Source organism: Desmodus rotundus, chromosome 7, assembly GCF_022682495.2.
Source record: "Desmodus rotundus isolate HL8 chromosome 7, HLdesRot8A.1, whole genome shotgun sequence".
Taxonomy (NCBI): Eukaryota; Metazoa; Chordata; class Mammalia; order Chiroptera; family Phyllostomidae; genus Desmodus; species Desmodus rotundus.
In genome coordinates, this window is record NC_071393.1 from 67,707,277 (window position 1) to 67,724,224 (window position 16,948).

The window sequence follows — 16,948 nt, forward strand, 5'->3', positions numbered from 1 at the left end:
CAAAAAACTCATTAATAAATTAATTGGCTCATTTGTCAGGGTGGTTTCTGGCAATGTCTCAGGTGACATTTCTTTGTGGAGATCACCCATCTCTTATCATAAATTAACTAAACCCGCCCTCTAAAACAAAAGCCTGTAAATATTACAATACAGTATATAATCACGTATGGATGCATTAATCCTTCAGGAATTGAGGGCAAAACCCAGTGCCTGGTGTGACTTGTAGTGTCAAGAGAAATGACAAGCAGTGCTGGCCGGAGGGAAGGAACAGACTCTTAACTGTCTTGCTACCTTTGGAGAGAGAAACACTTGCCACGGGGCAAAAGATAGAACCAGCTTAGAGATGGTTCTGGACTCACTTCATGGTGTTGATAGGCTTGGGGTCGAAGTTGCCATCTGCATCCACTGAGATCTGTCTCTCCAGCGTGGCCGAGATCCTGGAGTCTAAGTGATCTGGTGGCAGGGCCCCAGCTATAGCACTGAGACAAGGCAGCGCCATTCGGAAAAGGTCTGGATCATACTTCTGTGGGGAAAACCGAAGACCGTGTTAGCACAGAAATGAGAGCCGTGGCCGCCAGGCAGAAGCAATACGCTCACTTGTCCGGGGTAACCAACACGGCAACATGTGAGTCCTCAAACACATTCCGGTGCAAACCGAGGGGTTCTCGGGGGGGTGACGTGACCGTCTATAAGGCCCTCAGTTCATCATGTGCTTTAAGTTGAAAAATGTTAAATCACAGTTTACATCAATATCTCCTAAGTAGTTAATTCAAGACTATCGAAGGGTGAAAGTGGTCCTCACTGGACTGGAAATGTCTATGAACTTGCTTGCCAGAGGCTTGTGGAACTGACGCAGCCTTTAACTGGAGAGCGGGTAGGAAGCTGGGCCAGGCTCCTCCGTAGCCCATACGGTCAGGTCCCCTGCTGACCTCACCAGCAGCCTGCTCTTGAGCATGTCCATTCTTTCTTGAACCCGGCCAGGAAGGCATTTCAGCCAAAAATGTGGGGTTAGGAGCAGCTTTTGATCTGCTTTTATAAACCATTGAAATAAAGGCATAAAGACAATTTATATGCAGGTGAACACGCTATATAAACACATGTTCCAGATTTCTGTAAGAAAACCAGACCTCTCACCTTCTACCTTTAAAGCTGATGACCTCAACAATCTAATAAGCTGGGTCAGGGGAAGCAGAGGCCAGTCTGCGTGTTGGAGCTGTATTTCAATCCGACGGTGCAGGAAGGCTCTGGCTTCCAGGGCCCCTAGTTCTCTCTCAACCTCCTCAAATGGGTGGCCATGAAGAACCTCTCCCACTGTGGCTTCAAGTCTCCTGGAAATCCCACACCCTGACCTCAGGGCAGATGTGGCAACCTCCTCTAGGCTAGAACCTGGTGAAGACTAGCTGACAGGGGCCACACAATGTCGGGGCCAAGGAATGATGGTGGGGTCAGTCTTCATAGTGAAATCAGGAAATATTTTTGTACCTTACTCTGTACTTTGGTAGTCTCTCTCCCCTGTGTGAGCTTTGTGTGTCTGACAAGTCACCCAGTTGCTCTGAGACTCCTCCCTGATGAGACGAGGAATAGAGTAGTTCCTATTTCAGGGAGTGGTGATGAGGAGGAATGATATAGCGTGCTTGTGAAGTGCAGCCCCTAACCCACGGTCATGGCTGAGCAGAGGCTAGCCATTGTGATTTGTAGCAGCCTGGGCCACGGAGGGCCTCCCTTTCTCTCTAGAAGCATTGACCTCACCTTGTGGGACAGGGAGTCGAAAATCCCCCAGAAGAGCTTCTCTGTCAGGTGCAGCTCTTCCTCCACAGCGAGGCCGTAGCTCCCCCACCCTGACGGCAGACAGTAGTACTTCCAGCACTGTTCGTAGTGATTCGTCAGAAGCTGGAAGGTCCGCAACAGGATTGCACGGTGTGGAGCAAAGGAGAGGGGATCCGCAGGCATCAGCAACACGCAGGGGAGAATAAAGAGCAAGCGGCCATCAGGCAAGCGAAACCAACATTTGCAACAGATGAGTTATCTACAGAGGGCCTCAGACACCACGGGAAATGGTCTGCTTCATGCCTGATGAGCTGCAGCCCAAACTGAGTCTGTCTAAATAATTCTTGTGTCTCCTAATGTGCCCTTAGCCCTCACTAAAAAACGGATAACTATTTCTACTCCAAATGAGAAAATTCTACTTTCTGAAAGTAGTCTCTGTGTGTTGTTCCAGTCAGTCAGGGGTAGGAAGAATTTCTTCTGAGATCTTTACTTATAAATCTGGAAGATGCTGGGTGATGCCGATATGGGGAGGAGGTGGTGGGAGGCACCTAGTGGGTCTGAAGATTTTGTCTAGGTGGATTAATGCCCATGACTTCCTTCCCTTTTCTCTGCCTTCCCACAGCCCAGCTGTGTTACAGTAGTTCCACATATGGCCAGCAGAGGGGAGAAGTACGCTGCCAATGTTCCCCATCCTCCAAGAAAAATCCCTGAACTAAGAGGTAGAAGTGAGCGCATTGAGGGCTATTCATGATGCCTGTTTGGGAGCCAGAATCCATCTGACAGACAGCACAGGTCTGTGGAGGAAGCAGTGTCAAGTTGAACTGTGAGAACCGTGGTTCTCAGCTATGGTACTTTTTGAGATTAGAACTGGAGTGGTTAGGGTTAGAGAGCTGAATGAGCCCATGGAGGGCAGTGGAATCTGACAACATACAAGCTGTTCTCTGCCTGGTGTGGAGAAAGCATTGAACTAAAGGCTCCTGGGAATTCTGTTTTTCCCAGTAAAATGCTTCTTGAAACCCTTGCTTGGACTATTTCTGAAAAGAAGGAAAAATTCTGTTAAAATCACTAGGCAGAATTTTTGGCTGTGGCTGACACTTTCAAATATGCTAATATTGCAGGTGGACAAAGGTGAAAGATGGAAAAAAAAAGCCCTCTTTTGTGGGGTGTGGGGGCTGATTCTGGCTGATTCTTGGCCCACCCCAGGCCAAGATGCTCACAGTGCTAGTGATGAAATGTTTGTAATCTATGAGAAAATCTATGAGAAAGGAGAAAACAGAGAGAGAGAGAGAGAGAGAGACAGAGGGAGAGAGAGAGAATGAAAGAGAGAGAGGTCAGTCTCTGTGGGCTTCCTTTTCATTAGTAAAGAAGAAGAAGAAAAGAGGGTCTGTTACAAAAAAAAAGTAAAATCACAAAACAGTCTGGAAGAGAGAAGGGACATTCTAGTTTTTGTACTTGAATAATCACAAAAGGTTTTTGAGATTGAACACGTTCTGAAAGGCTAATTAGGGCAGGAAAGCCCAAATCCAGGTCCCCTGACTAACCTCCCCTACGTAACAGGCGGTTGGTGGACCGCCTTCACAGAACGCTGGGGCAGGTAATGAATCTGGAAGATCCACTCCCCTTCACCCTGACACACTCAAGAAGGGGTTGATTTTGTGGGTTGCATCTTGTTGGCTCTCAACTTAAAGGAGCAGAGCCCATGGAGCATGCATTTTGCTCCCCAAATTATGAAGACATCACATTTTGCAAGGCAAGCCTCCTGTGCCATGGACTGCATTTCAGTAATGAGAGAGGTTTACCTTCAGGGGCATTTTGCAGTATTCGTTGAGCTGGGGCACATCAAAAACAAGACGCCGCAGGAGCTGCTGCAACATGGAAGGCCTCAGGTGACTGCGGTGTGCAGTAAGAGAACCAGAAGGGCAGAATGAAAAAAAAAAAAGAAAATAATTAAGAAAGAATAAAAGAAATACTCAGCAATAACCATCTATTAGAGCTAAGCCTCAAAACAATGAGCTCTTAAAACACAAGATCTTGGGGAAAGCCCAGCTGATGACAAAACACTCTAAGAACTGAGTATAGTTAAAATACAGAAAGAGGGACATGTGGCTAATAAATTAAGGTACCTGATGTTAAATTCCAATTGCCATTTGACAAGATGTTCTAGAGTCTATGCACAAAGTATAGCAAAGAATGTAACAGAAATAAGGGACTTTTATTATTATTTTTTAGATATATAATTCACTACACTTTATTTTTATTTTTTATTCTTGTTTATTCCAGTTGTCCCAATTTTTCCCCCTTTGCTCTCCTCTACCCAGCACCCCCCCCCCACCCCCCACCACTCCCACAGTCAATCCCCACTCTGTTGATGTCCAAGTCCATGGGCCATTCATACCTTTGACTAATCCCTTCCCCTTCTTCCCACAATTCCCCACCTCCTCCCTTTCCTCTGGCAGCTCTCAGTCATCAAAGGACTGCAAGTGGCCTTGAACTCTAAACAAGCAGAAGCTATCTGAGGCCATCTACTGGTATGATCTGAAGGGAATTTTAAGGCCCCCTGAGTTACTGTGTGATCTTTGAAATTCTCATTACTGGAATTATTTCTTTGGGTTAAGGCTCCATCCTCAAAAACATTCCTTTAAAGGGCAAATGCACTAACTAATTAGAGAATAATTTATCCAAGTATCAAAGAGGTCTTGGCTTCGGGTTTCAGGGCAGTAAATTCTGAGAGAGACAAAGGAGAGACAAGCGACATTGATTTAGCCTTTATGTTTAGATTGCCGAACTTCTAAATCTCTTTCTTAGGTAAAAAAAATTATTTTTCAGTTATAGTTGACATACAATATTATAGTAGCTTCAGGTGTATAACATAGCGATTGGACATTTATGTAAGTTATGAAGTGATCACCCTAAGTCTAGTAACCACCTGGTGCCACAATGTTACCGCCTGCATTTCCTATGCTGTACTTCACAGTCCCAAGCCTCTTCGGCAGCTGTTGATTTGTACTTCTTAATCCCTTCATTTTCTCCACCCAGCACCCCCCGCCCCCACAACCTGCCCTCTGCTCTGGCAATTATCAGTCTGTTCTCGGTATTTATTAGTTTGTTTCTGTTTTGTTTGTTCGTTTATTTGTTTTTTAGCTTCCACATATAGGTGAAATCATGTGGTATTTGTCTTTCTGTTTGGCCTATTTCACTTAGCACAGTGCCCTCCAAGTCTGTCCATCTTGTCATCAATTCAGTGGCCAAACTTTTTCAAAGCCTAGAGGAACCTCTGGATCTTCTCCAGAGAAAAGTGTGTGCACACAAGACCCACAGTCCAGCACATAAGTTCAGTCCATGCACCCACAAACTCCTTCCTCAGATGCCCAAGGAACCACACAGGCCAAGTTAATAACTTTGATGGTCGAGTGCGGAATGCCAGGAAGGAGAGCCTTGGGCGCATCCACAACAAAGAGGATGGGCACAAACAGAGGTGGATGACCCAACCCAACTGTCCACTACTTTCCCTGGAGCCGCTCTTGGGACAAAAAGCCCTGCAGGGAAAAGGGTCAGCCAAAATGCACCGTAAGGAAATGGCCTTGTTGGTGACTCCTGTACTTATTATGTAAAATTCCTCAACTTTTCACATTCCTGTTTAGCTTATTGGTCATATCACCTAAGATGTACTAACTTGAATAAAATCAAGGCATGAAAATCAATTTCTCTTTTAATTCCTGACTTTTGTTAAAAATAAATAATGACATAACTAGTTTAATACCAATTTGTCTGCTACATCTGGAGCTCATATGGACCAAGAGGAGGGGTATGGAAGCTCCTCTGAGTATAGTAGTAGGGCTGTTAGTTAAATTTTTAGTTTGATGTAAAATTCTAATTTTCCCAAGGTCTGATTCTTTAAAAGTGTTTGCAGCTTGTATCAGTCTCACCAACATGCCTTTAATACTGGGAACCAGCTCACACTGGGAGACAGGGCTCCTCCACGGGTCTGAGCTCGAATCTAGCAAAAGGCGGAACAAGGTCTGCAGTGGTTACAGGTGCCAATTCCAGAATCAAGAGCGACAGGATTTCTTTGCGTGTAAACTCGTCCTTCATTCCCTTGCCACCGTTGAGAAGAAAAGCAGAGACCCGTCTACACAGGTAATGAAGCCACCACTCTTGTTTTTGCAGCGGCAGAGAGGAAACCTGGCACCCTGTCGATGCCTAGACACCAGTGAGTGCTTCTACCCAGCTTTGTCTCTCTTTCAAGACCAAAAAATTCTAATGAACTTAATTCTCTTCCAGTTATAATAATCTTGAAATGAATGAAATAGTGTCCGAGGACAGGCCCTGATTTGGGTAGAGGAGCTCAGAGAGAACCCCCTTTTATGGGGCCCTGGTGGAGACTCCCCTGCCCCCATCCTCCGCCCTCTACTCCAAACCCAGGCAAGCAGCACTGTACGATGTACAATGGCACAGCTTGTCCCCTGAAGGACTGAGCTGGCCAGAAAGTTCATTTGGTTTTTTTCTGTACAATGGCTCTAGTAGTGCTTAGTTTCCTTTAACTTCATTCGAAACAATTTTGTTAGAATGTATTATGACAGCTGTCATATCAGTGTGGATTAAAAAAAAGCGTATCAAAATTGTTGAATTTTTGTGTAGCCATTTAAATATTGAAGAAAATACACATTTTTAGCATATTATGCTTTATTATTTCAAGAAAGGTAAAAATGCAACTGACACACAAAAATGATTTGTGCAGTGTATGAAGGTGATTGATCGAATGTGTCAGAAGTGTTTTGCAAAGTTTCGTGCTGGAGATTTCTCACTGGGCGATGCTCCATGGTCAGGTGGACCAGTTGAAGTTGATGGCAATCAAATGAAGACATTAATTGAGAACAATCAATGTTACACCTCATGGGAGAGAGCCAACATACTCAAACTATCCAAATCAATAAAGTTATTCGTGAAAATGAAAAATGTGTCCTTTCCTTTACAGAAAAAACTGAATGGACTTTTGGCCAGCCTGGTAGTTGCAGTCTGTAGGCATTAGAAGATAGAAAGACAGCAGATGTAGCTCCATTTTAAATGAAGCACTGTAAATGTAAGGATCATTATTATATTTGAAATATAAGTGTGAGATTGTCTTTTAGTTTGATGTTCTGAAGCATGTATCAACTGTTTTTTCCCTAGGTAGCCCTAGCCCCTCAATACAGAGTCAGTCACCTTGTGTGACTGGGATACAGCTTCTTCACCAAGAGCCATGACCACCAAGAGCTGTCTGCTGGGCCTGTCTCCGGGACAACCTGCAGCAGAGCTTCTCCACCTTAGCTGCACATGGAATCACCTGGCAGCTTCAAAGGCTAGAGGTCTCGAACTCGTCGCTAGAGGTTGGACTTGGGGGCAGAGGTAGGACCTGGGCCCTGAGGCATGAACCTGGTATTTCCCCAGGTGATTCTCCTGTGCAGCTGAGGTGGAAAACTTCCTTAAAGCTGGAGCCCAGGTCCCGCGCCAGCTGCTGCAGCCTGCTGTAGGAAGAGCCCTTCTTTCTTTGGCCCTACCTGACCCCACATAGTTTCCTGAGGAGCCAAGGCTCTTGGGGTGAATTTACCTCTGTCCTTGGAGGCTCTGGTGCCTATTTGCAGTGGTAAAGCTATTGCCCTCCCCTCCCCTTGGGACTGGAGATGCCTGCTCCTTGCTCCCAGTCTCTGAGGTTGAGAGGAGGGTTGCTTTGATTTGCAGTCATAGAGGCTGGCCTCTGTGCAAAAGGCCCACTCATTTAGAGGAGAAAATTCTGCTTCCGGCTCTGTCTTAGGGACTAAAACATTAGTTCATCTTTGGAATACTACAGGCCTGAAAGACAGTCTCATCTCCTGGTCCACCAACCCTGAGGGCTAGAGGGTGAGCTGCACCACCCCCTCGCCCCTCACAAGGATCAGAAAGAGCCTGTGGCAAAGCGGGGTCCCAGCACGCCCTCAGAGGAGATGTCTTGGGGAGTGCTGGTGTATGGCACCGGCCTGGAAGCTTCCTCAGACCGGATTCGCCAGTTTTTAGACTGATTACACAATTAAATGCAGCTGCTGTGGGTGCATGCACACAGGAGAAAAACAGGCGCGTGGTACTTACTTGCAAATAGCAAGCAAACATTCTTCTATGGTGTCCCTCTGAGCTTTGGTGAGGGAACGTCCCTTGGAAAGCCTGTATATTGTCTGGAGTGTAGAATCGATCAAAGAGGTGTGGTGTTCTGTTCCAGCAAAGAGAGGGGCGCATCTTGTGAGGAGCGGGAGCACAGCAGAACATATGTACCGATTCAGTGCCAGTGCAGCCTCCGTGGTGCTCAGGGAAACCTAGGAAATGGCAGGGGGACACTGGTCAAGTTCCCCAGGAAAGAGAGCAAAGGTCACCCCATGTACTGAGTGCCCACCGAGCAGGGGTACAGGAGTTCACACGTATCGGTGCTTCATGGGAGCAAAGTGAACAACCTTGTACCTTCTCAGCGGACTGATTGCTCTTTTGCATTTTAAATGAGAAAAAAAATCCTGTTTAAAAAAAATAAACAGATGAAAAGCAAAGATTGGCTGGTCCTAACTCATTCTAATGATCCACAAACATCCACCCTCCTCAAAGATTTCTAAACTGTTAAAATCATGTGATGGCCAGTCTAATCCAATATCCTTGATGTTTGCAAAGTTCAACTACATTATTTTTCCTGTTTTAGCTCTTTTTTTCTCATCCTGGGGAGACTCACAGGTCGTTCTCTTGTGATTCTGGAATTAGTGAGTAAAGGCCAAGCCAGCGCTCAATTTCGCTGGCTTTTCAGAGAGTGGAGGAATTCTGACCCCCTTCGCTTAATTTATGAGCATCATGAACAATTCACAATCTAATAAATGATGAGGGCAGATCTCACTTTACATGGGAACAAGTGTCCAAGAAATAGAAACGCGGGACCTTCTTCTCTGCACCTGCTGTAATTCTCACTCCCCACGTGCTCTCAGGCTTATTTAGACAGGCCAGATTCAAGGAAGGCCCACTTAGTGACACTAAATTTAGCCAAAGCATTTGATTTATTTGTTTGATCTTTACCTGAGGATATATTTATTGATATTTTAGAGAGAGAGAGGAATGGAGAGAGAGAGAGAAATATTGATGTAAGAGAGAATCATTGATCGATTGCCTCCTCTATGTGCCCTGGTCAGGGACAGAACATGCAACCTACGTCTGTGCCCTGACTGGGGTTCGAACCCCCAACCTTTTGGTGTACTGGATGTTGCTCCAACCACCTGAGCCACCCAGCCAGGGCAGCCAAAGCATATTTAACTATCATCTCTGAAAACTGCAAAACTTTAAAAGAAACTTTGAGATTCACAGTGATGAAATATTATCATCATTTTCTGTGATCATCGTAATAATTATATCTGTAATTTACAATCTGATAAAATGTTTTCTTTGAATTGTACACATTCCTGGGTGTTCCTCTTAATTATCAAAACCTTGTTTTCTAGGAGCTTGAGTAATCATATGAACCCTTCACATTTATCACTTTAACAGAGTAATTAAAATGAAGAAGGACCTAGCTTTTATTACCGTGGCTTAAAAGTTTTCAGGAGAGAATGCATGAAAACGTGTGTGCTGAGAAACTGGATGTAAAACTGCTTTTGTAGACGGTGCTAAGACAAGCATATGGTTTGGACACCAAATGCTGGAACAGCATTTGCTATTTATCTCATCTATAAAAGATTGAATGCTTTGATCAGGAAACTTAGGAATATCCCGCAAGCTAAAAAGTTATTATATTTTAAACCAAGGAATTTATTGAAAAGCTGAAAACACATAAGCTGTGGGGGCATTGTTTTAATTATCCAAAAGGATCACCCTAACACTTTCGTGGATATACCATCTCTTAGTCCCAAGCCAGAGACCAGGACGGAGCTCTCAAGCAGACTGGGGCAGGGGTGGGGGAGGGGTGGGGTGTGTGGTGAGGATTGTACTGCTTTCCATTTGCAGGTAACCCATTCAAATGGAATCCATTCCAGTCCAGGTGTTGGCTATGTGACACCCAGCCCCGAACTTAGCCTGCTATCTCCGCTGGACACCAGGTGGAGCCTTTGCGAAACTTTATGACTGATCAAGAAGACATGCTTCTGGCTCTTAAGAAAAAACAAACTCTAAACTGGCAAAATGTTTTTAGAGTTAAGCTGATTTAATCAGTCTTTCTCCTTGGACCCAGTATGCCTGGTGCCTCGGGTCTCTGCTTAGTCCTGACTTGGGGTATCAGGCATCTATGCTCTTTAACTTTGGGGCCTCCTGTCTTCATGTCTGTTGATATTGGATTACTGTATCTCACACTTGACTTCCAAACTTGGATTTGCCCTTGGCCTCTTGTCCTGACCTTGTCATGCGTGAAGTCTGTCAGCTTCAGACTATCTTGCTTGACAGTGTAGTAAACTTAGGGAGTAAGAGTGGGAAGAGTATTGCCAGCCTCTAGCGCGGCCAGCCAGCCTTTCTCATAAGTGATAGAGCCACACTTCCGACATGATCATTTTTGCCCCACAGGACACATGTGGCGAAATCTAGAACTGGTTTGGGGGGTGGTGGGTAGAGGCCAGGATGCCACTAAACATCCTGTAATTTACAGGATGTCTTCCCCCACCCCCCAACAAATATTATAAATGTTGAGAAATTTTGGAATAGAGGGAACTGGTTGAATATTTGAGGTCAAGTTTACATACCTCTAGGTCACTGGCCCAATAAATTAAGATCTCCCATTTCTTGGGGCCTCAGTTTTCTTACCCTTTAAAACAAGGTACTAGTATGTAATTAGTGAGTATATTAGAAAATAGTCACTTCTAAATCCAAAGATACTAATTTACACTGGTGGGAAAACTATTTTTCCTTATTTTAGTTACTTACTGTGTCTAGAGAGGCAGAGGTTCTTAAGTCAGGTAAAAATCCGACCTCCAGCAAGTGGAGCAGAAACGTTTGATCCTTAATCCCATAAACACGGTCCAAGAACAGCACCATGGGTGCCTTGTGGTCTGGGCAGAAGTGGGCGGCCATGTCTGGCTCGCTGACGGACCTGTCTAGAAGACACAGAGACTGTCATTCTCTACAATCTCAAAAGGCAACACAGTTTGCATGTCTATGGCTCATTCCCCTAACAAGCGGCAGCGATTTGGGAAACAGTATAATACTGTGCTGCATCCAGTTTAGATTGACTTAGAAGAGCTGGTTGTTAAAATTTTAGGAATTTTGTGAGTCAGTTGTTACACGTACTCATTATTAAAAAATAAAACAATAAAGTAAATTATATTTTAAAATGTAACGAATACTCAAAATTCATTACTTCCTTATTACTATCTTGAGGTTGTTTACATCTACTGTATTTGTGTGTGGGAAATGCAGTAAGGTGGTGTGCTTTGTGCCAGCCCATGCTCAGTGACATGAGGTTGGTAGCTTGACATGACCCTGGTGAGAGGATTTACGCCACAGAGATTGGCAAATGCAGGAGTCTGGGCTTGATCTACGGCTGTGTTGTTGAAGACACACGAAAGGGAGAGAGAAAATGTAAGGCAGAATAAATTTAAAAGTGTGTCATGTCTGTAGCTATTACATCATAAATAGCACAAAACTGAGGAAATCTTCCAGTATTTTAAAACTATTATCTGATTTAGATGGAATTTAGGTCAGATCATCCAATAATTCTAACCTTATCTGAATGAAGATGTTCAAAGGTGAACTGGAGAATACCATGAAGAAAATAAAAATTGCTTTACTTGGAAAATAAAGACAGCATTTCGAAATAGGATAAAAAAGAAAAACAGTCTTCCTCTTGCTATTTTGTTAACATAAAAACAAAACTAGGAAAGACCCATAAACGATCGATCTATAGTCAGAGCATATTTAAATTCTGTACTTCACAAGCACCCTAAGAGCCGCAAAGACCCAGTGCAATCCAGGGATCATCCTAGGGTGCTGGGAGAGCCAGGAGGGAAGGGACTTTCCCAACGGGAAGCCGACTGCCGCTCCTCTCGTGAGCACTAGGGGGAGCTGGATCTGCAGAGCCAAGGCTGAATTAACCTCTAGGACACACCTGGTGTGCTGAGGAACATTATTTTTATGGTATATCGGTAACTGTTTTGTGCTCAAAAACTTTGGGGAACAAACACTGAGTTCAACATTTATTATCATTATCATACATTTTCTCAGAGGTTCTATAATCCAATGTTATTGATGAAGTTTTATAAAAATGTGGTATTTTTGAGAGTGATGTCACCAAGACTGAAGAATAGGAGGTCCCAGGCTCTGTACCCGACAAAGATAAACAATTAGACAGCTACCTATGAATAAAAATAGTACTGGGAGAGCTCTGGAGTCCACTTAAGAAACTTCAGCAACACAGTGGAACAAAACACCTGAGAATAACGGTACAAACAGGGAAGAACAGCTTTATTTTGCATCCTCCCTGCCCCAGGCTGGCCCTGCTCAGCATCAGGAGGGAACTCCCTCTGCTGGAAAGGGGAGAGCGGGATGAGTGGTCAGCTCCTCCAGCCTTTTGGGGCACCACAAGAAGGACCCACTTTGCCTTCAACCCAGCAGGGGCCAGCAAAGCTGAGACGTCTGGAGATGCCTAAGAATAAGAAGAGCAAGCAGGGGCTACATATACCAGCCACGCAAGCAGGAGCTAGCATCAAAATACCTAGCAATAAATTTAGCCAAGGAAGTGAAATATTTATATACCCCAAACTATAAGATACTGATGAAAGACATGAATAAATGGAATGAAATCTTGTGTTCATGGGTCTAAAGAGTTAATATATTATTTAAATGTCCAAATACCCAAAGCACTCTATGGATTCAATGCAATCTGTACAAAATTCCAATGTCACAAAAATAGAAAAAACAATCCTAAAATTCATATGGTATGACCAAAGACCCTGAATGGCTAAAGCAATCTTGAGAAAGAATAAAGCCAGAGACATCACACTTCCTAATTTCAAACTATATTATAAAAAACTAGAGCAATCAAAACAATACACTATTGGTATAAAAATAGACACATAGATCAATGGAACAGAATTGAGAGCCCAGAAATAAAGTCATACATATACAGTCAAAAATTATTTGACAAAGAAGCCAAGAATACTCAATGGAGAAAGGATAGTCCCTTCAATAAATGGTGTTGGAAAAATTGATATTTACATGCATAAGAATAAAATTAGCCTTTATCTTATACCATTCACAAAAATTAACTCAAAATGGATTGAGGAAACAAGACCTGAAATGTAAATCTCCTAGAAGAAAACATAGGCTTAAGCTCCTTGACATTGATTTTGGTGATGAATTTTTCACTTTGACATCAAAAGCACAAGTAATAAAAGCAAAAATCAACAGGTGGGAGTTCATGAAAATAATTTAAAAAACCCTTCTGCATAGGAATAATCAACAAAATGAAAAGGCAACATATATAATAGGAGATAATATTTGCAGGCCATGTACCTGACAATATGTTAATATCCAAAAAATATATATAAGGAACTCATACAGTGCAATAGCAAAAAGCAAATAATTCCATTAAAAATTAGCAAAAGATCTGAATAGACATTCTTCCAAAGAAGACACAAAAATCACCCACAGGTACACAACAAGGTGCTCAACATCACAAATCATCAAGGAGATGCAAATCAAAACCATGAGATACCATCTCAGACTTATACATGGATGTTACCAAAAAGCCAAGGTATAACGAGTGCTGTTGAGGATGTGGAGAAAAGGGAAACCTGGTGCACTGTTTGGTGGGAATGTAAATGGCACAGCCAGTGTGGAAAACAGTATGGAGGTTGCTCAAAAAATTAAAAATAGAACTATCATATGATCCCACTTCTGGGTATATATTAAAGGAAATAAAATTATTATTTTGAAGAGATATCTGCACCCCTATGTCCATGGTGGCATTATTTATAATGGCTAAAACATGGAAACAATCCAAATATTCGTTATGGATGAATAAAGAAAATGTGGCACACACACAATGGAATATTGAGTCATAAAAAAGAAGGAAATCCTATCATTTGCAACAATATGGACGCATTTGGGGGCCATTATGCTAAGTGACATAGGTCAGACAGAGCAGCCAAATACTGTGCGACCCCACCTGTATGTGGACTCTAAAACACTGCACTGAGGGAAACAGAGTAGACTGATAGTTACCAGAGATGGGGGAAGGTCAGGGAGATGGGGAAACTTTGGTCAAACAGTTAGAAACTTTCAGTTATAAGATGAATTCAAGTTCTGGGGATGTAAAGTACAGCATGGGGACGACAGTTAATACTGTATTGTTGCTATGAGAGTAGAACTTAAATGTTCTCACCATAAGAACAAAAACTAGTAATTACGTGAGGTGAAGGAGATGTTAACTAACATTAATGTGTTAAATGTTTTGCAATATATAAGTGCATCAAATATTCACATTGTACATGTTAAATATACATAATGTTATATATCAGTTCTCAATATGGCTAGAAAAAATGCGATACATTCCACAGCATCTCCCAAACTTACTTGATTCCAAACCCCTGTAAACCAATGAATATCTTCTACAAAAATGCTCCACAGAACACCAGTTCGGGAACACTAACAGTCAGAGTCATGCTATCTTTCAATTCCTCCACCTGCCTGGAAGAAATTGTCTGGACAGCAGGTGGAGTGAGGCGGAGAAACCACATGCTCCTGGGAGGGTATAAGTTGCACAAAGTTAACACCAATCATTACCAGGTGTCACAAGCAGCGTCGGGGAAAATCCGTTTACGATCCACGGCCATGAGGTACACAGGACTGTGGCTGAAGGGAGCCTGTGTCAAGCCCTACTGTTGCCCCACGTGGCTACACAATCTTGGGGACACACAGGCAAAGAAGGAAGGCCATGCTGAGAGCTTTCCTTGGTCCCATTCCATCAGCCTCCTCCCAGAGGACGAGAGTGTTGGAAGACTAGGGGGCCTGGACTCTCCATATCTATGGCATGTAGGGTACATCAGTCTCTAACACTGGGGACCAGAGGAGAGAGCAGCCAGCTGGAGCCAGGAGGAGAGGACTCATCACCAGAAAGAGAGCAAGACCTTCCCTGCCCTGCAAGTGGGGGCTTGGAAGGAGGACTGTGCCGGTGCCGGTGGACAGAGTCCTGGCCCTGAGAGAATGTCCCTAGTGGGAACTGGCAGCAGTCAGCCCTGAGCTGCTTCTCTTACCTTTGTTCAGGGAGGGCAGTTTCAAGGGGATGCTGATGATCCCAACCAAGTCTTCGGTGGGGACCAGGGAGCGTAGGATTGACCTGATCCGGATGGCTTCGCCTTTTCCTGTCTGGATAAGCTGCAATGCAGGGTTGGCGAAAAAGGTAAAGGAAGCTCCCATACCCCCATTCCACCCCACATCCAAACCTCTTGCAGGGAACTGGTTCTCTTTCACGGCTGGGGACACTTCTAAATGTCTCTAGTTGTGATGGACACTTATGACCACAGGGGAAAGGGAGGGGCTTTCTCTTGATTTCCTAGAAGAGGTGCTGCTGAGGGAATAACTGTCCAAGGAGGTCACTTGATTCCTTTGCTGGGATTACAATGGTCATCCAGTTATGGTATCAAGTCTCAGCAGTAAGTGTGGACCCTGTTGGTAATTCTTGGTGTGACTGCAATACAGGGAGCTCTCAGTGGTCATGTCAGGAGTGTTGACAATGTGGCCATAATTCCAGAGTCTAGAATGTCACTAAATATAGAAATATTTATGCAATTTAGTTTCCGAAAAGGATGATTAGTGCTGGGACTGGAGGTAGGCAAGAGAGGTGTAGAGAATGTCCTAGAGCAGGGGTGTCAAACTCCTTTTCACTGGGGGCCACATCAGCCTCGAGGTTGCCTTCAAAGGGCCGAATGTAATTTTAGGACTGTATAAATGTAACTACTCCTTCACTAGGGGAAAGGAGCTTGGCACTGCTGCCAAGTAGAAACAAGGTGCCGGGCTGGATAGAACAAGGTGGAGGGCTGGATTCAGCCCTCAGGCCTTGTGTTTGCCACCTGTGTCCTAGAGAAACTGAGAATCTCAGTGGAGTTATTCTGGGGTGGATGACATGAACCATACAGCCATGAGTGGGCCAATCAATGCGTACAGGTGCACAACTTCCTGCACATGGGGGCAACAAGCATGCTTCTAGGCACAGGACACAGCAGAGAACTGAAGTGCTAGGAGCTCAGGATTGAATCGACCCCAGGTCAGCTGCAGGGCATGCTGGGATATGATGCTCAGAGGCCTCAGGGAAAGAACACTGTGCACTCACCCAGCTGCCACCTCTCATTCCTGTGGGTAGAGGGCCAGCCGTCAGTGATGATGGCATCTCCTCTCCTACCACCACTCACAGAGCCAGGACCCAGGGGAGGGGGTCGAAGAAGGTGTGTGTGTGCATGTGTGTGGAGCGTCAGACCAGAGGAACAGTAAGGGAGAAGAAACTCCTTCCCAGATGGGGGTCTGATGGCTTAGCCATCCCACGCTGCTGTCCTCCAGAGAATAAGCAAACCTGTAACTTGCTTTCTGAAGTGATGATGGGTGAGTGGGGGAACTGACATCCCCACCCTGAAGACTGTAGAACACCCTGGTATTTCCCTGGCTCCCTTTCAAGTTTCCTTTATTTGTTTAAGACACAGAAATAGAAAGATGAGCCCTTGTGGGAAAGGCTGGTTTGTCATAGTAGAAAACAGAATGCTAAGGATTCTGATCAGCTTCCCTTATCAAGATTTAGACTTTCTACTAAGCACATACTTTTGATCTAGATTCTTCCATGTTTGAATAGTTTTCTTAAACACTTGTTGAAGGATTTGTAAACAGGCTAGACTGTGTATTAGGCAAGACCCATGATGTACTGGAAGAGAGGTAAGAGTTGATGCTTTAATGCGGTGTCCTAAACTACAGGTCAGAATCAATCAGAGGGCTGTAAAATCAATTTAGTGGGTTGTGACCACTTTAAAGAGCATGAAATAGATTACTAGAGAATAGAAAATATTACAGTGCAATATCTGTAGTAAAGAGAAATTTTGTTTCTGGAATATATGTATACTAGGTGACAATGTAAATTATATTTCTTACTATGGTCAAAATAAATTATTTTGGCCAAAAAGTTTGAAATCCACTACTTTAATGGGTGCTGTTTTTTGTTCGCATTAAAAAAAATATA

At 43.9% G+C, this 16,948-nt stretch overlaps 1 protein-coding gene across 1 annotated transcript in view; it reads right to left on the reverse strand.

The window, feature by feature from the left end:
• RYR3 (ryanodine receptor 3) overlaps positions 1–16,948 on the reverse strand; it is a 534,646-nt gene that overhangs the window by 106,958 nt on the left and 410,740 nt on the right. The window contains exons 46-51 of the mRNA XM_053928437.1: positions 14,982–15,102; positions 10,654–10,823; positions 7,870–8,090; positions 3,567–3,657; positions 1,750–1,890; positions 360–523 (exon numbers count right to left, since the gene is read on the reverse strand). Coding sequence (XP_053784412.1) covers positions 360–523; positions 1,750–1,890; positions 3,567–3,657; positions 7,870–8,090; positions 10,654–10,823; positions 14,982–15,102 — 908 coding nt within the window. The remainder of the gene's footprint in view (positions 1–359; positions 524–1,749; positions 1,891–3,566; positions 3,658–7,869; positions 8,091–10,653; positions 10,824–14,981; positions 15,103–16,948) is intronic.